Raw genomic sequence first — 27,130 nt, forward strand, 5'->3', positions numbered from 1 at the left:
AAAATGACACCAAGTCAAGGTGGTCTTTGGTGGCCCCTTCCCTCCAGCAGGAGACACTGTTCAGGTCTCAGTGTCCTCCTAGTGGTCCCTGAGGGCCCTGAACTGTTTGCCGGCTGGCTCTTCCTCCATCACCCCATCCACGGGATGCTCTATGCCTCCCCGGGCAGAGCTCCCCAAAGTGGTGCCTGCTTGCTCCCGGGCATCTGCAAGCGTGTCCTCTGGCAACTACTGGTTCTGTGGGAGGTTCAAAAATGTGTCTTCATTTCTTGGTGGCCCAGTTTTGCCACCGTAAAATGGGGTAATAAAAATATTTACTTCACAGGAGTGTTGGAATTAAAGAGGCACTGGGAGAGTGCTAGCACAGGCTGGGTTGGACCATATGAAATAACCATTTTTGTAGGTCAAAAGTGCTCCAATAGTGGCAATTTCATATTGTTCAACCCTATCGTAAGTGCTCAATTAGTCATTACTGTTGTTTTTTTATTTTATTTAATTAAAATGTTTAATTTGAATGTAATTTGATTTATATTTGGTAATTTGTGTTCAGCTTTAAAGCTATTACATTGGCTGGCAGTACAGGAGCTTAATCCTAATTTTCTATCTGTGTATATGTAAGTAGCATTATAGTTATTATAGTTAGGATTAATTAGTTGGCATGGGGGTAAGAGAGGTTCTGTCTGTGGACTTTTTTTTCCCCCTTTAAAGGAGAAAGCATTTTTCAAATTTGAGAAATCCTGCTCTAGATCTTCCCCAATCTGCCTCATTAAACTCACCTGCCCTGCGGGGTTTTATTTTCTCCTCACTGCAAGATGCTGGTCTTAGTCTGGGATCAGCTAGAAAGTCTGAGAAGCAAGCGGGGCTTTTTGATTTCTCCTAGTAGAACATGCACTCCAGGGGTGCCTGTCTGAAGATCGTTCACGCCTCCTGGAGAGCACACGGTGCTGAACAAACGTCCTGACCTAAATGAGGGAGCGGGTGCCTTCGCAGGTTACTCAAGTGGGTTGTGAGAGTTCCGTTAGCCAGCAGGCCTGTTCCAGGTCCAGTTCAAAACGCCTTCTGTGTGCGTTGTCTCCTCATTAGAGCCCTATAACAAAAACATTATGATTTTCCCCATTTTGCTGATGAGGAAACCAAGACACGGAGAGATTAAGACACCTGCCCACAGTTAACCAGCTGGCAGAAGCAGTCAGAATTCTGGCCTGGCTGGCTCCAGAGCTGGTGCTCCTGGCACCCGCACCACGCTGCTCTCTAGGCGTTATCTATTTGTCCTCAGTGATGCCAAGAGGCAGGTCTAGGGTCTGGATTCTGCCTGGGCCCGGAGCCAGCACTTAATATCCTCTCTGCTTTATTACCTGGGCCTGGGTATGCTGGGTGTGGTTCCGTTGCTGGGCTTGGAGTGACCTCTTTTCTAGTCCCAGTGCTCCCACCCCTTCTTTGGGTTTCAGGAGAAGTGGTTTCTCTGACCCTTCTTAAAATAGTTTTTTAAAAGCCACATGTTATCTAAAACTAGGGCCTTTCCCCTGACCTTAAGTGCCCCAGGGGCGCCCCGGCACTCATAATCTTGAGTGGTCGTCCGGGCAGGGCTGCAGGAGGGTCCAGGGGAAAGCAGTGATTTGGTTGGTTGATTGTTTTCTCAAGTTGTAATTCCACTTCCCCAGTTTTGAGAAAGCCTGTCTTTGCTTATGTGCCAGCTTTCCCTCTCCCCCCTCCATTAAAGTAGAATGACAGTATGTACTTTTATTTATTCACTTAACTCCTCTCAGGAAAAAAGCAAGAATATTATTACTAATAATAAAAATTGTTTTTGCATCACCCTAGCCAGGAAGCTGATCCAGTTTATTAGGGAGGATTGTAATTTATGTGTTCTTTTTCTTCCTTAAGAATACATAAATTACTGTCCTAAAATTAGGAACAGGGCCTTGGCATTGGCCCACGCAATCAGGAACCCTGAAGTTTATCCTTCTCTAACTTAATGAAAAATCCACTTCTGGCTATGACACTTTGGGATTTAACATCTTTCGTTTTCTGTAATTCCTCTTCCATCCAGTGTCCTAGTACTGGTATACTTACTTTATTATTTGTATGAACCTAGACATCTCTTTCTTTATAAAAAGTCATCGTAGGTCAAACCTGTTTCCATTTCATCCTTTCTTTCTTCTTCCAGATGAGTTGCCCGGGTTGGTAGGAAGGAATGTGGACCTCTCCTTGAGTTTCAGTGAGAATACCTTGTTATCCCCTCCCCAGGGGGCCTTGGCAGTGCTATGGTTGTCTTACAGATGTAAGATGTCTTACCTCTTACAGCTACGCCGCCTTGGCTGTAAGACAGCAGCTCCACATCACACCGTGATCACGCTTGGCTAAGTGGTTCAGAGATGCAGCCTCTCTCCTTGTATACTAGACAACACATCCTCCCATGTCCTGAGCAGCCTTTGTGGGGGGTTACAAGAATGGCATTAATGATTTTACTAATAGAGTTCAACAATTTGGTTATTAAGCTGGAACTGTTCATAGTAATATGTATAACAGATAAAATTATCTATGCCTACGTCATAGAAAATGAAGAAAGAATAAGTGAACAAGTGGAATACAAGCAAGGACAACTGAGGAACAGACAGAAAAACTCAGTGATAAGGAGGAAGGGAGAGCTATCTCTCGTGGCTTTTTCAGTGTCAGCAGTCAGGAGTCAGTTTGGATGCCTACAATCCTTTCCTTATCCATAAGAAGCTAAAGCAGTATATTTTTTTTTCCTGGGAAGGCAATTAATTTAGATGCAAAAACAAAAAGTTTCTATTATCAAGGACAATCTGGTTTTATTAATAACTCCTACATCTTTTTCTGCCTGAATGAATACTGTGTAAGATCTTATTATATTTCGTTTTGCTACAACAGACCTCTCTAGTAACCATTCTTTACGGACACTTGTAAGTCAAGACGGTGCCTTACAAAGAAAGAACCCCTACTTCAATGAGATGGGGTTAGGATGTGTTTTGCCTTCAAATTCAGGGTGAGGAAATTTTTTCCTTCCTCAAAATAATGGTGCTAGTTTGGAAAGCCGAGGTGTAGTTTAGACGGTGAGTCCAGCAGGTCCCAGTAGCCTTCGCAAATGGGCTGTGATGGTCTTGGAGCCTTCAGGAGGCGTATCATATGTAGTTTAAGGTATTGGTTGATCAGAAATTTGGAGAATTATTTGCGTTACAAACATATTCTTTATTAAATGAGAAAACATCGGTTAAGATTTAGTGGTTAGCTCTGAAGGAACCCAATGATTAAAAATATATATAGCCATGGCATTTTTACATAAGCCATTCTTTTGACGTTGGCTATTTGAATTTGCCCTTTGATAACTTTTCCCACTATAAGGTAGAGCACAGTGTGGCTCTCCCACCCGGTAAGCAATGCTGAAAGGGCTCTCCACACCTATCAAACACGCAAATACTTCCTTTTGAACTTAAGTATATATCAAGGGCTAAATAGAAACAGTCTTCAAGGCCTTTTGGCAAAAAACTTGGTCAGGATTCTTGGAACCATGAGCAAAACCCTACTCCATGCCAGGCAGGACATAAGATTTAGTGTGGCTTGGTTCCTCTCCATCCTAGATCATTAATGATTAAAGGAAGGCCGTGTTCGTAGTCTCCATCCACTTCCTGACAGCCACAACAGCAGAGGATTTAGCCTTTGAGGTGAGGAGGAGAATGTTTGAAGAGAAAAAGCAATGGTTTGTAAGCTGCAGTGGGAGAGAGAAGAAATCCAGCCTCCGTCTGCCTCCAGTGTCCATGAGGGTTGGGAGAATGAGCACCCTCCGATGTAGACGGTCCAAAGGGAAGTGGTGTGTTCACTGTGAGCCAGGCTTCCGTCAGTGCCCCAAACAATAGAAAGAATATTTTGTGAGGAGGCTGGAGATGTGAGGGTTGTTTGTTTACACTTGGCTCTCAGAGAATGGGGTGAGAGGAGGCAGGAGGGGCAGAGAGCCCTTAAGAATGTGGTGAACACGGCAGTGGCCCAAGTTGAGCAGGAAGGGTGACTTGGAAGAACTAATATGCCTCAGGGCCTCAAAAACAATCTTCTCTAACACCAAGTAAAGTGGCCCAAACACCATGCAATGGTTTCTGCCAAGAAAACTTGGCGATTCCACTCCTGGGAATATATCCAAAGAAACCTGAAACACTGATTTGAAAGAATATATGCTCTCCTATGTTCACTGCAGTGTTATTTACAACAGCCAAGATTTGGAAGCAGTCCAGGTGCCCATTAGTACACGAGTAGATAAAAAAAAATCTATGGTACATTTACACAAAGAAATACTACTTGGCTGTTAAAAAAAATGGGAATCTTACCTTTTAGCAAAAGTATGGATGGACCTGGAGTGTATTATGCTAAGCAAAATAGCCAGTTAGACAAAGACAAGTGCCTTATAATTTTACTTATATGTGCAATCTATTGATTGAACAAAATAGAAACAGACTGACATCTGTCAGAGGGGAGGGCATTGGGGATGGGTGAAAAAGGTGAAGGGATTGAGCAAAAAATAAACTAACAGAACTCATAGACACAGACAAGAGTATGGTGGTTACCAGAGGGAAAGGGGGTGCTGGGTAGAAGGGGGTATAGCAGAGATAAATGGTGATGGAAGGAGACTTGACTTGGGGTGGTGAACACACAGCACAGTGTGCAGATGATGTGTTACAGAATTGTACACCTGAAACCTGTATAATTTTGTCAACTAATGTCACCACAATAAATTCAATAAAAGTTTTTTAAACACTTGGTTACAATAGGATGGAATATCTCCATGGATTCACAGCAGGTAGGGTCTGCTTTCTCATTGATGATTGCCGGCACTTCCTTGTTTCTGAATTTGGGAAACTCTACATTAGCAGGGGCAGGGGAGCGCACCACTGTAAATGCAGAGTGGGCCGCCTTTGTACAGTGCCAACGCAGCCCTTCTTGGATCAAAAGGTGGAAGGCACATGCCTAATAATCTGGATGTTAAATTTGGAGCAGTGTTATTTTGAATACAAGATTAAATCTGTTTGAGATTTAATTCATTTATAACTGTTGTATTACTTCTGAGTACATTTTTTTCTTCCACATTTTTGCAAGGTCTCTAGGATGAGAATTCCTAGGGGAAAAAAACAAAATGAAAACATGACATTCTTAAACACAGAGAAGCATTTAATAAAAGACACAAAAGCCAAAATTCCTCCAAACTGCCACTCCCTTCCAAGTAAATAAAAAATGGCAGGCAGTAACGGAAATGTACTCAGTATTTCATTCCCGCCTGGAGAGTTCTCTGACTTCAGCCCCTTGCGGCTGTTTGCCCTTCAAAATGCCTTCTTGTCAGTTCTCGAGAACCTTCAAATTGATAGAGGAAGCAACAAGCATATAGCCTACAAGCAGAAGAGAGTTAATACAACATCTTTTAGAAATGTGAATATACTGCTAGGCATATTCGGCCAAACATCCTTCAGGAATTGAAGCAGTTTTGATGCAATTGACCTTTAAATAAGATTGGGACAAGGTAGAAGGCAGCTCTTTCCTATAACTCTAGCCTTGTCAAGCAGTTTCAGAAAAAGACACACATTTTTTAAAGCATTGATTTTGATGGAAATAGACCCTCAATTCAGAATGGGGAGGGATGAACATCTATCTCCCTGTAGGTTATGGAGTGAAACGCCAGTGTCTACGGAGTCCCAAAGAGGTAATCTCTGACTAGTTCTCTGTTATTGACACTTTTAAAACCACTCTAACCGTTTAGTTAATAACACTTTAAGAAGTTTTAATGCACAGCTTATTTCTTACAAAGGAAAATTAGACCAGTGGGATGGACCCTTTGGAAGACTCTTGAATTGGTCAGAGCTTGTGGTTGCAAGGGACAGAAAGCCACCTCAAGTTAGCTTGGACAAAAGGGGTAGGGATTGGATGGAGGCTGAGGCTGATGAGGGAAGCGGAAAAACTGGCCAAAAAGGCAAGGGCTGCACATAGGTGGGTCTTTTCATTTCTCATCTCCCTCTACTTGGCCAACAAGCTTCATTCTCTTCCTCCTTCTCCACACAGGCAGCAGCATGTCACATACATCTACATGAGTTCCACTTCTTGGAGGCTTCTGTACCAGGGAGGATGGTTATTCTTTTTCAATTCTGGGCTTAAAAAATGCCCAGGAAGAAATCCGATTGGCTTGGCTTGGATGAGATGCCGACGAGAGTGACCTGTAGAAAGGGCCGTGTAGGAACATGGTGCTCTCGGATAGTAAGAAATGACAGGTGTCGACAGAAGAGCCAGACCGTACGATGAGGAAGTGCAGGGCAGAAGGCATTCCACATGCCCTCTAGGACTATGGTTTCAACTTTGTATTTTTATTGGTGAAGTTGTGGTGGAATGGTATTCTACATTTAGAGAAGAAAATCATGGCAATAGTTAATTTCCCCACCTTCTGGCATCTGCAGAGATTTCATTTGAACTACCATTAGCTTCATTCCGCAGGCTAATGAGGGTATTTCAAACTCTATTATTTATTGCAGTGGACACCTCTGTAATTTTGCTAGTCCAGCATTCAGTCCTTCTTCTGCAGGTGACAACACCTACATTTTTAAAATCCTCACCCGAAGATATATTTACTGACTTTAGAGAGAAATAAAGGGTGGGGAGAGAGAGAAGGAGAGAGAAACACCGATTGGTTGCCTCCCATGTGCACCCGGACCTTGGATCAAACCCCTAATCTTTTGGTGTATGGGACGATGGTCCAGCCAGCTGAGTTACCTGCCCAGGGAAACAACTGCTTTTTTTTTTTTTTTTTTTTTTTTTTTTTGAGGAGAGGGGAACCAATACTTCCTCTGTTCTCAAAGGATGCAATTTCCATGAAGTTAATACGAATAACTTGTCATGGTGACATACTAGTGACCCAGCTCTGGCCAGTGGAATGCCACATTCCCCTGGCAGGTCTTGGTCCCCAAGAATGGACTGCCCTACTTTTTTTAGGGCTTTTTCTGGAACAGTTGGAAAACAGGCTGGCAATGATTCTGAGGCAGCTGGCCACAGACTGGGAAGACCTGAATGAGAGCAAAGACAAAAGAAAGGGCAAAGCAGAGTGAAGGGATGGAAATTCCTAATAACAGAGTCAGAAGTGCGGCTGCATCCAAAAGGGGCAGTCAGGTGAGACAGGAAAACTCTTCTCCCTCCTGCCCTCCCCCCAGTTTTGGCCTCAGCCTGTTTGATTTAGGTTTCTGTGTCTTTCAACCAATGTGAAAATCGGAGTTGTCTTCACGAGTGGAACCGTAATTCCCAGTTAGCTCTCCTGCTCCAGTTCCTCACAATCCGGGTACATACTGCGGCACACAAATCACCACCAAACCTAGTGTCACGTGGCGGTAACAATCACTTATCTCTCTTGTTTTCTGTGGGTTAGGGACGTGGGAAGGGCTCCGTGTGGTGGTTCTCACTTAGAGTCTCTAAGCAGCTGCAGTCACAGTGGCTGGAGCTGGCAGAGGGGAGGGGGGGACTGAAATGGCTGGGGAGGAAGGGCAGCTCTCTGTGTGGGAAGTCCCAGTCTCTGTGTGGACCACCTGGGCTTCCTCACCGCCTGGCACGCAGAGCACTCAGACTGCTTACACGGCTTCAGTGTGAGTGTTCCGGAGCACTGAGAGTACGTTGAATCACCTGCTCTGACCTAGCTTTGGGAGCCACGGGGTCATTTTCTACACCCCCGTCAGCTGGTCAATAAGGCTGGCATAGAATCAAGAGGAGAACATGCAGACCCACCTCCCAGTGGAGACAAGTCAAAGAACTTGCAGAAATCGTTTAAAACCACCCTGTAGTACAAGCAGTTTCTAAACTGTGAGAAGGTACTAGGATCAGAATGAAGTATTTAGGTAGACTTATACATAAAGGTAAGAGGATATACCTTTAGTTTGTACTTTTGGGAGTTGAATTAATGTTTTAAAGTTATTAAGTCAGGTCACTATCAAGCTTAGTCTATATATATTAAAAATTAAGTCAAGATTGGTCATGATCTTTTGGGCTTCAGAATTCCATTTTTCTTTTATATTGGGCATTTCAAAAGTTAACATAAATAGCACTGAAAAATATTTAGACTCATATTAGTTCTGTATTTCACAATTACTTGTATATTGATTTAGTACTGAGATGCTTTTATTTTGTACTTAGCACCGTAGTCAGTGTAGCTCCAGATGTGTTTAATTATCTTCCAGTATCCAGTTTAAGGAGTTGGGAGTATCTTTTTTTATGCACTCTATATGAAACAGCAGTTGGGGTGTGGATTTGTAAAACTCTGCCTGGGTTGTGGTCCCATCACTTGGCCTCTCTGACAAGTATAGAGGTCTCCTTGTGCTGTCTAGGACCGTGGAGTGAGAGAATGAAACTCTTTTCAACTTCCTCTCAAGTGAAGGAAGCCTAATAATTTGTTTTCTGTTGCAGAATGTAGCAACATTTTAATCCGTTGGAATAAAACCAACAGTTGAGTAACTCATGCAAAGGTAATTTAGAGCACAAATTAAATCTGTCAGAGTGGTATTAGATTTGCAAAAGCTCATAAATAACAAATGAAAGGTCACAGAGCTGTGAAAATGAGAATGTACTTCTTCATAAAAAGAGAGCTGTAGTCAGGGGCCGAATCCTCAGTGCATATTCAAATAGCAGCACATAAAATGGAAATGCAGCATCCTTTCTAAATGTCTAGGACAGTCGAAAGGCACAGTGGACTCCAGGGAAAGGCATCAGAATCCTAGAAAAGACTCCTCATATTATCTGAGCGTGTCCAGCATCCTCTTTGTGAGGGTTAGGGATTAAAGTTCCATCAGCTACTGGGAATGTATACAGAAGAGACACGCCCCTCAGCCAAGCCCATATTTTAGGGACAGCCTAATTGTGAATGCATGCCACTCATTTTTCATTTTTCAGTTCCTAGAAAATACTAATAGAGTGACTAGTGCTTCGTGCTTTACGGCAAGGATGTAAGCAGTTGGTGACATTAATAAGCATTTCTGCCCATCCAGTTTTTCTCATGGAAAAGAGAGGTGGAAAATCTAGCCCTGGCTACCACAAAGTACACAAGCCCTCTTACTGTGAAGTGTATGTAGACCTTTCTTTTTAGTGCTGTACTGGGCTTGACTTTAATAAGGGAACAAAAACTTAACAAGTGTAATGTGTGGGCTTCATAAAAATGAACCATTTTTGAGTGTCCAAGGACACCATCGAGAAAGTGGGAAGTCAGCAAGGGGAGTGGGAGCGAACATCTGAAAACCATGTATCTGAAGAGGGGCCAGAGTCCGGCGTGTAGAAAGAACTCTTCCAACTTAACAATGAAGGACAACAGCCCAATTAAAAGTGGGCAGAGGATTTGAATAGACCTTGCTCCACAGAAAATATACAAATGACCAGTAAGCACGTGAAAACATGCATCATTAGTCACTTGTGAAATACAAATTAAAACCACAGTGAGGCACCACTTGATGCTCACTAAGAAGGATGTGAAAAGATTTTAGTGAAAATCAGTGTTGGTGAAGATGGAGAAATTGGAACACTGGTATTTGCTGATGGGAATGTAAAGGGGCGCAGCTGCAGTGGAAGACTGGCAGTTCTTCAAAAAATTAAACACAGAGTTACCATAGACCCGATAATTCCACTCTCAGGTGAATAGCCCAGAAAGTGGAAAATATATATCTACACAAAAACATTTACATGAACGTTAATAGCATTTTTATTCACAATAACCCAAAAGTGGAAGCCACCCAATGTCTACCAACTGATGAACAGACAAGTGAATGTGTATCCATACAAGGAAATATAATGCAGCCATAAGAGGGAATGATGTACTGATTCATTCTGTCACCCAGAGGGACCTTGAAAACATTGTGCTAAGTGAAAGAAGCCAGACACAAAAGGCCGTATGTGATTCCATTTACATGAGCTGTTCCCAATAGGCAAATCCTTGGTAATAGAAAGTAGATTAGTGGTTGCCAAAGAGTGAGGAGAAGATGGAAATGGCTGCTAATGGGCAAGATTTCTTTTGGAGGTGATAGAAATGTTCTGGACTAGGTGATGGTTGCATCGTATTATGAATATACCAAAAATGCTGAACTGTATTATTATTTTTTAATTTTTGTTATTCAATTACAGTTATGTGCCTTTTCTCCCCATCCCTCCACTACACCCCAGCCGAAACCCCCTCTCTCCCCTACTTCCACCCTCCCCCTTGATTTTGTCCATGTGTCCTTTATAGTAGTTCCTGTAATCCCCTCTCCTCACTGTCCCCTCCCCACTCCCCCCTGGCTATTGTTAGATTGTTCTTAACTTCAATGTCTCTGGTTATATTTTGTTTGCTTTTTTCTTCTGTTGATTATGTTCCAGTTAAAGGTGAGATCATATAGTATTTGTCCCTCACCGTCTGGCTTATATCACTTAGCATAATGCTCTCCAGTTCCATCCATGCTGTCACAAAGGGTATAAACTCTGAACTGTATTATTTTAAAATGGTGAATTTTATATCAATAAAAATGTATAAAATAAAAATAACAAGCCCTTAAAAACAGTGATATTTATAAAGATTAATAACACATACAAATGTAGGGGAGTGAGTTCTTTGTGGAGTGAGCCTTGATCTGTGGGGAACGAGAGACAGGAAGCAGCCAGGCAGATAACTTCTCCCTCCTTTCTCCTTCCGTGGACTATACCAAGGGGCAGGTCTTCCTTGCAATTTTCTCTGTGGCTTGTGAATTGCAAGCAGCATAGTAACCTAGGGTTAGGGTCACATTGTTTTATGTTGTCTAGCTTCATGTTCTCCCGGCTCACCTCTCTCTCCCTTCCACCTCCCTCCCTTCCCTTTATCCTCAATTTCCTGGGAATGCTTCTTTCAGATAAACTCTCAGCGCCTTTACTCCTTGCCCTAGATCCTGCTACGAGGAGCACCTGGACTAAGACACCCAGGGAACTCATAGTAGAGGAGGGAAGGAGCGGACATTCTGTCAAATGTGGATTCTATTACTGTGGAAGAGACGTGGGCATTTTTCAGGTTATATTCATTGGCTATAGGTAAAAAGCTGACTTTCCTTTGTAGATAAAAAGTGAAATTATTCTGTCAAACCCGTTCTTTGAGAAGCACTATTTCTTAAAAAACCGTTTGCCTCTTTGTAAAAATAAGACATACTCATCAAAAATGTTCTAAGCATGCGAACTGAAGAAAAAGGACAACATGAAACATATGCAAATCGAGCAAAAGGAAGAACTTTGTCCGAAACCCTACACCATTTTGGTATCTATCCTTTCAGTCCCTTTTCTAATCATACATAAGCCTAGAAAAACTGTTTTCAAAGAAAGAATAATTTCTTGAATAAGATACATTATGACACTAAAGGCTCAATTACCTGAAGAACCTGGAAATTCTCCACTAAACACACAAAATTCATGCTTAAAAAAAGTAGCTGAATCCCCCAAATTTGAAGACTTGCTCTAAACAAGCCAGGCCAGAGAACTGAGCTTGCTCTTTCCTATAGTGAGTAGAACTGATCACATGTGGTATTTCCTGTGTGACTGACACTGTTCAAGTGCTTTACAGATGTTAACTCATTTAACTCTCAGTTTGCAGATGAGGAAACTGAGGCACAGGGCGGTTAAGTAACTGGCTCAAGGTTGCAGAGCAAGAAGGAGTTAGAGTGAGTTCTCAAACTCAGGCATCTGGTTCTTCCCCTTTACAGTATGTTACTCACGTGTAGTCAGACGTGCTGCAGCATGAGGGCTCATGGCTGTGTAGCCATGCGAGAGACTGCGGTAAGGTTAATTTCCGATAGCACTAAGTAATGCTTAACTCTTAACGGAAGTACCGTGCACAGAGAGGTTTTTAAATCAATAACTGGAAGCAGTATTGTGGTTCAGAAATGCTTTAATAAAAACATGCCACTTGCATTGTTTGACATACAACAGGAGACAAGAAAAACCCCTGGAATTATCGTCTGGCGGGCGGGCCCTTTGTAGTGCAGGCTTCCCCCACTAGGTGAGTGTTCTAGGGACCCTTCTGTATCAGTGCACCAGCTGACGCTGTTGTGAGAGGCTGCGCTGAACTTCTGTGAATTATTTTTGAAGGCTCTTTCAACACATTTGCCCATTTTATGAGGGGTGATTTACCAGCGCACCTGCCCACACCGCGCTGAGTGTTCAGCAGTTTTTGACCCAAATCAGCAGGACCCCCACGCCCTACTGTCCTTATTTACCCTCTCTCACCCCAAGTGACTTTTTTGTTTGTTTCTCTGGACGAAAAAAGTCCTTAAAGGGAAACATTTTGCCTATTTGGAAGAGGTGCAACAAAAAACAGCAGAAACAATGAGGCATCAAAATTGACGGGTTCAAAACCTGTTTTGAGCAGTGGAAAAAAGGTCTCAATAGGTATATTGCATCCAATGGAGAGTACTTGGAAGGTGAATGAAGTTTAAGCATGTAAGAATACATACACAATTTTTAATAAATAAATTCCAGGGGGTTTTGGGTCCCCCATGTATTGAAGCACTGGTGTGGACATCAAGTTTCCACATTAAAATTAAGTTAGGTTGACAACTAGTTGATATTTAATGTTAAGTTATATTAAAATGAAACTCACACCGAGCCCTGCTGCAGATAGTGAGGAGGGGGCTGTGGTGATGTGCGGCGGAATCTCCGTGCGGAGGGAGGGGCGCGGAGGGGCGCCTCAGCCCGGTGGACGGCGAAGCACTGCTGCATTCATTGAAGAGGAGACAGTGTTCGTCTCTCACTCAGTGAGGGAAGATATCATTGATGTTTGTTTTCCCATCATGTCGTTCAACCAAGTACCTAGCATGGTGCCCTGCACTCCCATTTATTAAGGGATCGAGCAGCCCATTCTCTCCCTGAACGTGCATTTGCCTGGGGAGCCAAACTGTAAACAGAGGGTGGGTGGTGAGCATGAAATTGGCCCGCCTGGCATCATCAAACCGCTGCAGGGTAGCCAGAGCTCTACTCCATTTTCTGACAAATTGTCTATTTAAAAAAAAAAATGAACACACCAATCCATCTGGAATTAATTATAGTGTATTGTCCATTGTTGGGTTTCAGTTAATCTTTTTCACAATTTTTAATCGTTATCATAATTTCCTTTATTTAATATTTTTCTCTTCTGTAATTTTGAAAAATTGCTTATATTATGGAGATAGTTGGGTCTGTTTCTGTGCTTTGATTAATATTACCCTGTAGTATATTCTAATAACTGATTAGTTCGTCTTGGTTTTCTCTATTGATTGTTTTGTAATACATTTACTCTTGGTCTATTTGTTTTGACAAAATAATTTCAGAATAATTTTGTTAGCTACTTTATGTTTCTTTTTTACTTTATTAAATGGATTGGGGTAACATTGGTTAATAAGATCACATAGGTTTCTTGTTATGCTATTTTAAAAAGCTTGTTGAATATTGGTGTGAAGACTTGTAAACAAAATGTCCAAATCATGTTTTTTCACCACATTAAAAATAAAGTGACTCACTTGACCCTTGCGTGGGCAATAGAACGGCAGTATTTGGAAAACAGAATGTGACTGCAGGAAAGCGGTGAGTCGGCAGGGCGAAGAGCCATGACTATGAGGTGTATACGTGTATCTGCGCTCTAAGTACGCTGGACGATTCACACCTGGCAGCGGGTTTCACTGCCTCCAGTTTTAATTGAAAAGGGCAGAATTGGAATAGAGGATGGAACGATGGTTGCTTAGTGCTACGGTGACACCTGGGTCCCGTTTCATCAGTTTCTGTTGATGTACCACAAGCAGTCGTCGGAAGAACACATTTTCATCTAGTGTTGAAAAATGTGGTCTCAGTGGTCAGACTGCCTGGGTCTGCATCAACTCTTCTACTTGCCGGACTTCTGTTTACTCCAAATGGGTGATGATTTATTTATATATGATTATATATATTCATATATATAAATATAAATTTATATGTTATATTTATATACACACATATGTACAAATACAAAATACAAATAAAAATTTATATTTATAAATACAAATATATTTATATTTATATATATATATATATATATATATATGACTTCAATCGTGCCTGGCCAATGATGTTACTTACATAAAGGAGATTTGGAGCTAGAAAGGCACTTTCTGGTTTGGAAGAGGCCCATGTACCTGGATTTCTCTTTTCCCAAATCGGGAAGTCTACCCGGCAATCGTATGCATGGGCAACATGACCCAGCGAGGCTGCAGTCTCATACCTGGCCTTCACCATTATCAAGGAAATGCTTCTGAGCTTTGTACCTGACTTATTTATTGTTGCATTCTGGCAGCCATCCCCTGGCCTCCTGGCAAAAATAGCTGGATTTCATTAAAATTCAATCTCTCTTGATACCATCTCTGCCGGTATTAGAGGGGACTGCTACCAATGGAGCTTTAGGGACCTGATTCAGAAGAGATTTGGGCTGGAATTTTCTAAGTGCTCTAAAATTACCGTTTCTCTCCCTGTCTACTCACTTCCTCGTGCCCTCGGCTCCCAGCCCTCCTCATGCTATCCCTACAGCACGGGACCTCAGCCAAGTCTCCTGTGGCTTTTTCGAGCTGGACACTGAGATGAATCTTGCTTCATATTTCAGGTGCGAGTTCCCTCCTGTCGTCCGTCCCCAGTCCTCGCTCCCGGGCGCCCTGCATGAGTGACGCCTCGGCCTGCCATGGACCCTGGCCCTGCCCTGGCCTGGCTCCTGCTCCTGAGCCTGCTGGCTGATTGTCTGAAAGCTGCACAGTCCCGAGACTTCACAGTGAAAGACATTATCTACCTCCACCCTTCAAGTAAGACTCTGTTCTCTTTGCTGTAGAAATGTCGCCTGATGTAAAATAAGACATGAGTTGAAAACGGCCAGGAGAAGGCAGTGTTCAGTGCAGGGAAAGCCTCTGATGATTTAATTGGGGGGTGCAGGTGCTACCAGACACGCCGTATGTTTTACCGTCACCTTTGTATACGGCGTTTGTTTTTGTTTTCAGGAAAATTATTAGGCTTGTTCTCTCTGTCCCCTGCGCTGTCACTCTGATTCTGAACCCCCTTCCCTGCGACGCATGCCAGCCTCAGTCAGTTGTCAAAGTGAACCTCCAGGTCCCAGGAGGAATGTGTTCGCACAAGATCAGTCCTTTACGGGGAAGACAATAGCTGGTCTTCCTGTCTGCTCGTCTCGTTCTCGGGTTCAGCATAATTGTCCTCCACAATTTCCTGTTCCCTAGCCCTTTTGGTTTCCTGTGTTACCTGGAGAGAGCATAATAATGCACGTGCATGGCGATCCCTTTGCCTGAGTGTCTGATAGCGTAGCTGGTGGGGGCTGTACCTCTGGTTTCTGGCTTTTAGCAAGAATTTCAGGTGCTTCTGCTAATGATGTTCAAAGGATCACACTTGGATCACACAGCCCTTTTGCTTCTTCTTTCGCCTCCATCTCTGCATTTATTTATCCTGCTCTTAGTTTTGTTCGGACCCTTTTCTGGATTGGCCCTGTGGTGGTGAGAGCCGGGTATATTGTGTGTGTTTTGACCTTTAGCATCTGTCCCGGGTACACTCCTCTTTTGAAATATTCTGTTCCATCCACATTTTTTTTGCATGTCCTGTGTGTTGGCATTGTGATAGGCATGAAAGACAGAGGGGCAGATAAAACCTAGTCCTTGCTCTTGAGGATCTTGAAACTACAAGGTGGAGGACTCCTTCAATATTGCACGGTTAGGCTATTTAACTTCTGCACGGTCTGGTTTAGATGAGAGGCGGGCTGGGAAATTCACAGGGGCGGTCCCATCAGCCTGACTGGGGGCCAGCAACGAGCTCAGCTGCGGCGTAGCCTCCTCAGTGGAAATAAACGTCCTGACTCTGGGAAGATTAATTCAAAGAATGCATACAAAGCACTTAGCACTAAATGTGAGCCACAGTAAATGCTCAATAAATGTTAGGGGAATCTTTTTAAATGTTAATTTCCGCATTTCTAACGTGGGTAAAATAAATATGCTGTTATTGTTATTGGCTTAGATGGTAAACTGAGGATGCTGAAAATACTTTACTCAGTTTTCAGTACCCAATATGCTTTTGACAAACAGCAAAGAGTTCTTTAGATTTATTACTGCTTTACTCTCACCAGTATAGTCCAGTACCTGCTGGTGAATTGTATTGGAAGCTTGTCTGGCTGCCTGTTTTTGCAGGGTTGTTTATTTTAGTAAAATTCATGAAAAGAAGGTATTTTGATACTTGCTCTCCTTTCTAGGATTACATTTTGTTTTTCCTCTGCAAACATCTGTGCTTTTTTAAAAATTACACTTGGTGAACAAAACCTCGATTTCAGTCTCCTAGGTTTGATTGCCAGGATTTTCAACTTCTGGCGGGTTTTTTGTCTACTTCAGTGACAGACTCAGAGGTCACGGGGCCACAGAATAGGTCCACACCTGGCTCTCTCTGAGGCTGTGTTGTACACAGGGTGGGAAGGAACACGGACGGGATTGGAGTTAAGGGAACATAAATAAAACAGAGACAAACACACACCGCTTCTGCCTCACCGGTTTGGTGGATCCATGCCCAGATGAGTGGGCCCCTATTTGGAAAGTCGATTTCAGAATGAGATCTTTGAAGGTGAGTTGTGCTCCTGTGACCTATGTTAATTAAATAGAGCCATAGCTTCATTAAAAGGAATTCACCATATAGAAAGAATTGGTGGGGTTTTCTAATAGGGTTTTGAAACACAGAGATGGATGGAAGAAGCCGTTGCTAAGCTCGATGGTACATGGACAACTCATCGGCGGGTCTGGGCTGAGCTCTATTTTGGAGCCTCTGTATCTGGTCAGGGGAGTAAAAGTTCTCGCTGGGTTGAAGTTACCATCAATGGGTCCTACTTGGCTAGAATTTCACTTACTCTGCCCACTTGAAAGCAGAGTTAACTTCGCATTTCTGTGCTCTAGTTCAGAAGTTTCTGGTGTTCATTCACTTGTTTTAACACTGATTTTTTAAATGGTCGTGGTCCTCTGCCCTGAGCAGCACCCACTAGACCAAGTTTAGATGGAGCAGTCTCCACAAATGAGTAGGCTCCTGTAGACTAGACTAGAAAAAATGTATGAGGGAAGTGTGGCCCTACAATATTTTTATCTTGAATTATTATTATAATTGCCTCAGTGTGTAGATGAAGGCGCAGACAGCTTTCTTGGGGTCAGCGAGTGAGCCAGGTTCCATGAATGTTAGATACAGCTGGGGACCTGCCCAGGGAGAAATTGCGGCGACCTGGCGATGTGAGAAGACGTACAGGTTTTCCACACCAGACGAACATAAACTCGTTTCTGCTGGGCCCCGAACAGCCCTCAGAGGTACTGAGTGGGGTGAGACTGGAACCCGGGTTGGGAGAGCTCAGCCTCCCGTGACCAATCTCCTTTGCTCTCTAATTCCCAAATCTCTGAAGTTTCTAAGCCCTTAAAGAAAATAAACAATGGCTTTCAAATTTGAGACACTGTCCTCAAGAACATCCTTTTCAATAATCTGTGGGAGGGGTTTATTTTTTATGTGATAAATGATGAATTTCTTCCCGGCCTATGAGTAAAGTACTAAAGCCTAATAAATCCCTTAAACAGGAGTTAGTGTTAAGAGAAATGGAGCTTCTTACTTGGTTGTTAGATGTGATATGACTTCAATCTGTTCTTGGCCTCCATTTCTTTCCTTGTAATATAAATCTTTCCTGGGATTCTCACTTGTCCTCCGGTTGCATATTCTGAGTCTTTCCTGCAGGCCAAAGCACTATATCCCTGCAGGGCGCTTGCTTGTGCCTAGATAGAGGGCCAACAGAATGTGTTCATCATTCTGTGTATACCGCATACGTTTTAGGGAGTGAGGGGGCTTTCTAGAAAGGTAGCAGGAACTACATTTCTATTAAAAATATGCCCATTGTATTAAAATGATACTGACAACATTTTGTAGCCAAGTGGTCTGAGAGGTAGGTCAATTTATTATTAGATTTCTAAAAAATTTGTGTCTGCATTCAGTTTCCAGAAACAATGGAAATTATTTGGCAAGGATAAAAAAAAAAAAACATTGCATTACACAGAAGCATACATTTTAAAACAAGATTCTCCTCTCACCACGGTTTTGGTAACTGAAGGCCTTTGTCCAGGCAAAAGTTTCAAGAGATGGAAACAAAGACAAAATCCTTTCCGATGCCTTGCAAATGAATTATGGTTGGCTGAGCTATGGCGGACCACGCGAGTTAATGGACAGATTGTGTTACAGGAAGTAACTGGGCCCTTCGGCATTTCTTTTTTTTTCTTTACAATCACCTTCTCTTGAGGGACCAAGGACTTCTGCCCTGAAATACAGAGTCCTAAGCTTATTAACTCTGTGATCAAGAGCCAAATTAGATTCGTTCACAGCTGGGGCCACAACAATGTGGAACTCTGCTTGCTGCCTAATGCTTTGAAGTAACAAAGGAAAAATAGAACATCTCTTAGAAATCTCTTTCCAGTCCTTAAAAAAAAAACTTATCAGATGCAGTATCAATTAACAAGTTACTGGAGATAGTTGTTCAATTGGAGACCTTATTTTTGGCTAAATATTTCCAGAGGGAAGAATTTAACCATTACTTGGTATTGTGCTATAATTATCAACTTAAAGCTGAGTCTGTCTGCAGAGATTTGTCACTGAAAAGGGTTTGGTTATTCACTAGTCAGTACTATCTGCCAGGATGTAAGTTCAAGTTCCTGTGAGCAAATGTTAGGATATCATTGTTGTGAATACACACAGATATAAAGTTGTAGATTTAAAAATAAAACTCATTGAGCATGAGACCATTTGGTTAATTGTTGGTGATATGTGCTGATAAACACATTCAGAGATAAAGTGATTTGAAACAAAGGCTTCATTATGCTACCTTAGTATTTTAGTTTGTTGTCCTGTTTAAATTTTGATATACTTTGAGTTAATTTCAGAGTCCATTCCTACTCATATAAGAAATGAGAGTATTTAATTTAACGTGTCACTAGTATTGCAAAGGATAATTTTGAAGAGTCTATTAAATAATCCAAATTTGAAAACACTAATTCATTAGTGCCAAGTTCTCAGAAAGTTTATTTGTGGAATGGCTGGAGTGTCAATCTCATTCAGAGTTCTTAATTCATCTCTCTGATGGGAAAGTTCTCAGGAATAATTAACCCAACATTCCAGCTAAAAGTTTGACGGGCTGCAGTGACAGACAGATAAAATTGGATACTGTAGTGCATTAATCCTGCAAGCTGACATGCTGTGGGCAGCTCGTAGACATGAACCTTGGTGTATATTATCATTTTTTGACAAATGCTGTTCTTTGATAACTAGTTTGCATCTTTTTTTTAAAACTCCTGCTCCGGTAATTCTACTTCAAAATTTACAAACTAGACTCTTTCAACTTAAATGTAACCCACCTCTCTAGGTAGTGGGCTGTGCAGATACAAAAATTATTTGTGTGTGGTTTTATAAAATAGTTTACTTTTGTTTCATTACAGTTATACATAGGGAGAAGATGTTTCCTCCTAGTGAAATTTCTTCCATTGGGAATGAAGTGGAATGGAATTAGGATGTCTGAGTTGCTTCTCATCGTCGTTTTCTGAGACGATCTGTGTACGCGCTCTCATTCTGTTTATGGATTTGAGCTATCAATTACTCGGAGGAACATCGAACTCTCACATGGGCCCATAAGAAGGTCCCGCTACCAGCCTTTTTTAAAAGACAGTTGATTACTTTTGGTCTTGCTATTTTCAGAGTCAGCTCTGTGAACTATTGCAAGCTAGTGCAAAGATGGGCAGCTATTCTAGGCAAGGTGAAAATCAAAGTTATATCTGGCCCATAATTCTGGCCTTAAGCTGCTGCCTCCTCCTTCATTTATTTTTGATATCATACTTAATTGGTTCCATGTGGGCAAAGCAATTTACCCTGAGATGATTATTTCCGCCAGTGTGATATGCAGGCTCAGCCATCTGCGAGAGACAGAAGTTGGCTTCTGCAGATGAAGTGTTTGAGTGTTTACAGCTTTCAAAGAGGCCAGGTAATTTTACAAATTAAACACACACACTCACATGTCCTGTTTTTGAAAGGCAAAACTCTAAGCAGCAAAGCAAGCAAATGATTAGAACTCAGCAGCAAGTAAAAGCTCACTAGTAGATCGGACAGAGATAGCCTGGCCGGATATTCCTTGTGGATCCTTGTCCTTAAATGCTAACGAGGCCCGGGTGTGCTGGCACTGCATGGAGCCCGACTGTCCTGGGACCCCTCCCTGCCTGAGCATAAATGCGAGGCGGAGAATCCAAGCGCCTGGAGGACAAGAAGAATAAATACAAGGAGGACAGAGAATACAAGGACCAGAAGTCAGGAAGAGGCAACTTGGGGTGAGGAGAGGAGGAGGTGGCGCCTATAGCGCACCTGCGTCCCCAGATGCCCCCAGCGTGCTGTCCCGTGGACGCTGGACATGGGCCTGCGAGGCACCTTAGGAGGGTCACCTCTGCACAGGCAGTGTGTATTTTAGCAATGGACACTCTCTTTTTTCTTACCACCTGCAGGGATTCTTAACCATGTTAGGTCCAAGAGCATAAAAATATAGATTGAAGTAAAGAAATTGCCACCTTTGTAGGTACAAAATGCTCAAATATCAGGAAGTATTTTATGATTGAACCTAATATTTGTATTTACATGTTGACCTGTTTACATAAGTTGACACATAAAACTAAATCATTGGAAATTCAGAGTGCCGTTTTTTAAACGGAAAATTTTATTGAGATAGATGTAGATTCATAAGCAGTTATAAAAAATAATATAGAAAGATTCCATGTATACTTCACCCAGTTACCCCCAATGGGAACATTTTGCAAAGCTGTAGGCTGATATCACAACCATGTTGCTGACTGGTTGTATTCAAACGTCCCCAGTTTTACTCGGAGCCATTTGTGTGCGTGGGTGTGTACTGAGTTCTACGTAATTTCACCGCGTGTGCAGGTTTGCGTGTTTACAGCCAAGTCAAGACACTGAGCTGTTTCAATAGCACAGGGTTCCTCCTGTTGGCCTCACTCCACGCTCCCTCCAAACCTGCCCCTACCTCTCCCGCCCCTCCCCTGGCCACCACTGATCTTCCCTCCATTTCTCCAATTTCTCATTTAAAAGTGTTACATATAGTAAATATCACATATAATATAAGCTTTTGGGATTGACTTTTTTCACTCAGCATCATTCCCTGCAAATTCCTCCCAGCTGTTGAATTTATTGATATTTCATGTTTAGTGCTGCCTGGTAGTCCCCGGTCTGGAGCTACCACAGTTTGTGCACCTTCACCCGTTGCAGGGCGTCGAGGATGAGTCCAGTTTCTGTCTGTTACAAATAAAGGTGCTGTGAATACTTGTGTACAGATTTTTGTGTGCATACAAGTTTTAATTTCTCAGAGATAAACCGAGGATGCAGTTGCTGAGTCATCTGGTACTCGCATGTTTACTTTTTAAAGACACTAGCAGGCAGTTTTGAGAACCCTTTTTAAAAATTTACGATGTTGAACTTCACAATGCAGGATTCTACACTCAGTTTAAAAAATTAATCTTTTTTCTTGGTCTTTTTTTGTAGCCACACCATATCCTGGTGGATTTAAGTGTTTCACCTGTGAAAAGGCAGCAGACAATTATGAGTGCAACCGATGGGCTCCAGACATCTACTGCCCTCGAGGTAAACTCTCAGGAGATGGACTGGGGTCCCCAGAGCTGCCCGTGAGTGAAGGGACCTGTGTACCTTGATGCGTGTGTAGAAGGAAGCATGTTTATAGTGTCAGCCTCTTCTCTTGTCTAAGGCTCTTAGTACAGTGGATTGCTTATACCACACCCATAACATCATCACAGAGGCTCAGAGTCCTAAACGGACCCATAGGATTGCCGCCTTTCTCACGAAGCTCCGGGAACAGTGAGTGGAACCCACCCCCAGGCCCGGTCACAGGCAGGACATGAAGAGAACAACCAGCCTATCATCCACTCTGTCCACTCTTTGAACTATTAGTCTTGCACAGTAACTTCCTTTTGTAAAGTATGAGTCGATGTTCATATAAAGATTCCATTTATTACATGTCTCTTGCCAGAGGCTTCTATCCTGGGACTGCATGGAAGCTAGAATTCTAAATGTCATCATTGCATAAATGAAAACCCTGACCTGTGACGTTCTCTTTGAAGGATGAGACGGATGCCCAATTGGAGCATGAAATTTTGACCCAAAGGCCCATTTTAAAATCAAGTAGATGTTTCATAGCCATATTTCTTTTATTCCAGTGAATTAAAAAGATGGTTATTTTTGGCTGCCGAGTCACTGTTGATTGGTGAGTTTATTTTTGGAACAAAGTCAGTTCATGGGATGGGGTGATGATGGGGAAGGCATTTTCTTAACCAAGGTTTGAGCCAGTAGTTACATGGGCTTCACTGCTGATCTAAGTCAGTTGTTAAAATGACTGAACACACCCACACCAAATCTACTATTTTTTAACATGAGGCAAACGTTCTCATACGGACCCCAGTGAAAGGCACTCTTATGGAGGATTGGGCCCTGGGAGAGCCTGCAAACTGCAGTGAAGAAACAGAGCGTCAGCCACCTAAGCACCTAAGCCGGTACTGTTGAATCCAGGAGTCCTCACCTGGACTGTCCAGTAGTAGTAATTCCTGCGGGTCTCTTCAAAATCACAAGAACCTGTGTGTGCCCTGCCTACACCAGTGGGTCTCACACTTCAGCATGATCATCATTTCGTGGAAGGCTTCTTAAAACACAGATTTCTTCCCCTACCCTTGCCCTCCCTCCTGCCGAGTTTCTGATTCAGGAAGTCTGAGATGGGGCCCTAGACACTGCGTTTCTGGAGAGTGTCTAGGTGATGCAGAAGCGGCTGGGCTCAAGACCACACTTTAAGAACCACAGCTCCACACAAATTGAGCCAGCCTCTCTGCGCAGTGCATTTTACGTATCCCATGTAATTCTCATGAACAGCAGGGGCAAGAACCACTGGGAGCTCCTCTCCCCACTTGTAAGAAGTGTAATGTAGTATTGTCATCTCTAGATGCCTCTTGTTTACTTTGAGGTAGAGATGCTAAACGGAAAGAGCACAGGGAAGAGAAAAACGTGGAGACACTAAAGACCAGCTTAACCATAAGCTAGCTGTGCAGCCACTCCGGGAGTCAGAGATGAGTCCCGCCTGCGTTGCCTTCTGCTGTCACTTGCTCATGTTCTCTAACATTCCACCGCAGAATGAACATTTGAGTGGGCTGCTGATGGACCTGCTGAAACCACTGCTTCCCAAACTTGGCAACACATTCCAATCATGCAGTAAAGTTTTAAAAACACTGATGCCTGAGCCATTCCCAGGGATTCGCATTTAAATGGTGTGGAGTGTGGCTGAGCATAAGGAGTTTCCAAAGCTCCCCCATGGTTCTCGTAGGGAGTAACGTTTGAGAACCACCAGTGACTCTGAACTAAAATAGGACGATTTGCTTGTGTAGCACATAACTTGTGGGCTGGTTCCTGTTGGGACAAAGCCGGCAGGTTAGCTTTTCCACGCAGAGCTGCTGTACGGGAAGTGCTTCTCTCAGCATTGCCTCAACAGAGACGATGAGAAGAAAAGGAGGCACTGTGGACTGGGGCTCTCTCGGGCTTTGGGCTGCCATTGAGGGAGGCCCAGGCCCAGTCTGATGGTGTACACGTGCATCCCTGTCACGGAGAAAAACGCAGGTGACTGGGGAAGCTCTATCTTTATATTTTCTTTTGAGGTCAAAGTCTATCCTTCCGAAGTGCAGATACCCCAAAGTATCTTTTACACAACTTCTCCTTTCCCTTTTTTCCTCTCCTACTTTAATCTTCTTGTCCTTAAGTTTATGGGGGTAAATGGAAAGTGCTGCCTCGAGGTTCATGATGCAGAACGCAGGCCCTTTGGGGGATTATGCAGTGAAAAATAGGAATCGGGTTTCTTTTTTCAAGGAGCGTGCAGCTTAGCTGGGGAGATAAGATCAGAATATATCAAATGTCAAAAATAGGAGGACAAAGGCAAGTGCCCAATTAAATGCTGTGGGAGTTTAAGGGGAGATCTTCTGTTTGCGGGCTGCGGTGGGCGGTGATAGCATCCTGGGTTAGGGAGAGGGCAACAGCCCTACAAGTGGGCAGGGGAGGTGGAAGAGGGAAGAGGACATGTCTCCATGGAAGTCACTCAGAGCAAAGACGGGGGGACAGGATTCCCTGAAAGTGCTCGGTGGATGGGGGGAGACCTGAGCTGGGTGTAGCAACCAGTTTGTAGCAGAGTGGGTGGGAACAAACAGGGGAGCCGGGTTATTTTTGTGGGAACTTGGACATCAGGTAAGGAGCCCCGCTGCCCATCAGCCATGTGTCCTTCCTTCTAGGTTTTCTCCAGAGTTTTTAAACAATGAAAATAGCATCAGTATTCTTAGATTAAAATATAACAGGTGTCTAACTACTAAAAACTACGGATTCATCCTAGATTTGTTTTTTTCTGTTTATTATGAGTTTGTTTGAAGCAGCTGTAGGGCTACCAACAGGCTTAGGAAGGGCAGCTCAGTAGCTGCTATGGGAAAAAACATACCAGCTTCCTGCAGCATCCCTGGTTTTTTGTTTGTTTATTTTATGGCATGTTTAAGTAGGTTTTAATTATTACATGATGTGAAAATAACTTGGTGAAAGTGAAGAAACCATTTTATGTGAGTATTTAATCTTATCTCAATGGGATAAGCCCATATCCCAAATTGCTTAGGGGAACGCCTGAATTTCAAGAATGTTTGAAAGTTAAACTCAGTCATGTGGCTGATCCATGTAGAGATTTACTGTATTTTAGCAGCCGAGGTAAAGCTTGCTTACAAATCCAACAGACTGGTTGTGTGCCATCATTTGGCCAAATAAACATCAAGAAAGCCTTTCCCTAACTAGAGTCACTGTGACGGGCAGTGGTGGCATCAGCCAGCCCCTCCTAGCTAGCTCAGGTTCGTTGTCACTCTCAGCGTTCAAAATGTGTGTTATGTAAGTACCCGCCTCCTCCATGACTTTGTGGTTGCCTCTGGCACTTACAGATGCCTGGTACCGCGCTCCCTCCCTAGACATGAGAATTTGAGACGCCCTTCATAACTGGTCATGTCACTTCCCTTGCTAGGCTTCTGTTTAGTCTTTAGTCCCTGAGTAATTCCTTTGCCATAACCTAAATTTCATCAACTGCTTATTATAACTCTGCAATTTACTTGACTTTGTGAATGAGAATGGGAAAGGGTCTTGAAATGGTATCATACAAGGGACCAGTTGAAAGAACTGGTAAAGGAAAACAAGAGTTGAATGTCATGCGCTCACATCCATGCGTTCTTTTGCCTGTGACTTTTATCTGTGCTGCAAGATGAAAAGTTCCTTGAGAGAGAGGGACCGTGTAAGTGTTCAGGAGTCTCTGGAATTAAATGGCAAGTCAAAAACAGTTTTTAAAAAGGCTTGTTCTGTAGAGGCTATGTAAGGCTCCAGGATGTAATGTTCCTTTTTAATCATGAAGTGCAGATGTCTCCCTCTAAGGCAAATTCTTCATTTGAAATTATCACTGATATAAAATCAGACCAAGAGAAATCTTGAAATGGAGGGACAGGGGTCCTTTTGGTCCCAGCTTCTCTGCTGCTCACTGTTTTTCTGTGAAAGTGAAGAAAGACCTGGGCATGTCCCTGATGACTCTTGCTATGTCCATTATCTGGAATAAGCAGGAAGTATAAATGTGCTCCCCAGCTCCACTGAAGACAGGCCTGTGGTCACGCATTTTTAGGAAAGGCTCTTTATTGCTGGCATTTTTTTCAGATAGAGCCCAAGGTAAGACAGACAACCCTTTGGTTTTACTTTGCCCAAGTGTAGATTTTTGTCTCTTTTAGCCACTGTTACACCCAGAATTAGCCCTTCAAGATTTCTACCCTTCTGCAGGGTCTCTATTATAGATCTAACCCCCAGGAGGACCCCAGGCCCTGCAGCTTTTATTATTCCTCAATAAAACCCTCCAAGTCATCTCAGGGTAGAGAAAGCGGTGTTGGTCCCTGGGATTCCCCTTGCTTTCTGGAGAGTTCATTTGTATGTTTACAGAAGCTATTGGTTACGTGTTATTCAGCACTCTTGCTGCTATGTAGCGAGCTGATATTCAGATGTTCTGTCTTGTCATATGGCTAAATGGAAGTCTCAGACTTCCTCCTTTTTATACAGCTAAAATGTTTTTATTAAAGTTTAACATATGTATGAGAAAGTGACTAGATCAAAAGTGCAGAGCTCATTGACTTTTCACAAAATGAACACGCTGGGTGTTTGCACCCACATTAAGCAATTGAACCCAAGAAGGCCACTGGAGTCCTCGGTCATTACACCCACCTCCCAAAGGTAACACAGTTGCGACTACTATCGTTGAGCTTTGTATAAATAGAATCACACAGAATGTACTCCTTTCTTTCCCACATTATATATGTTTCTGTGGGCAGTAAAATTGTTCTTTCTCACAGATGAATTGTAGATTATTACATGAGTATGCTAAACTTCGTCTCTTCTACTATTGATGGACATTTGGAGTGCTTCCGGTTTTTAAATATGATGAGCATTCTTGCACATGTCTTCTGGTACACAGATGTGTCATTTCTGCTAGGTCTGGCCGAAGAGGTGAGGTTCCCGGCTATGCAGCCTGTGCGCTGAGGCTTTGCTAGTTGCCGCCTAGCAGTTTCCCAGTCTGGCTGTACCAGCTTATGCTCTCCCCAGCAGTGCCTGCAAGGCCAGTTGCTGCACAACCTCACCAACATTCAGTATCAATAGGAACAGTAGAAGCTAGAAGTTAATGGAATGACGTTTTAGAAGTGCTGAAAGAAAATAACTGCCCACCTAGAATTCTACAAGGAGACCGTCGGCCTCAGTTCTCTGTATTTCCTTTTTTTCCTGGCTGCCCTGCGAGCTCCGGATTCCTGTTTGTGCCTCCCAGCTCCCTTGAGACTGACAAAGGCTCTGCTTAGCTTCTCTGCCCCTTAGCAGGGCTCTCTGCTCGGCTCCCCAGCCTGTCTTCCCGTGCAGTGCCTCGGGGAGAGAACGGGTGTAGAGTGTCAGGCTCAACTCAGTGCGTTGTCCATTTCGCTGGTGCCTTACTCTTCAA

At 43.0% G+C, this 27,130-nt stretch overlaps 1 protein-coding gene across 2 annotated transcripts in view; it reads left to right on the forward strand.

The window, feature by feature from the left end:
- LYPD6 (LY6/PLAUR domain containing 6) overlaps positions 1-27,130 on the forward strand; it is a 116,661-nt gene that overhangs the window by 77,755 nt on the left and 11,776 nt on the right. For both annotated transcript variants that reach the window (XM_053918652.2, XM_024569729.4), the window contains 2 exons: positions 14,606-14,798; positions 21,586-21,684. In XM_053918652.2, coding sequence (XP_053774627.1) covers positions 14,681-14,798; positions 21,586-21,684 — 217 coding nt within the window. In that variant the 5' untranslated portion in view covers positions 14,606-14,680. The remainder of the gene's footprint in view (positions 1-14,605; positions 14,799-21,585; positions 21,685-27,130) is intronic.

This window comes from Desmodus rotundus, chromosome 2, assembly GCF_022682495.2.
Source record: "Desmodus rotundus isolate HL8 chromosome 2, HLdesRot8A.1, whole genome shotgun sequence".
NCBI lineage: Eukaryota > Metazoa > Chordata > Mammalia > Chiroptera > Phyllostomidae > Desmodus > Desmodus rotundus.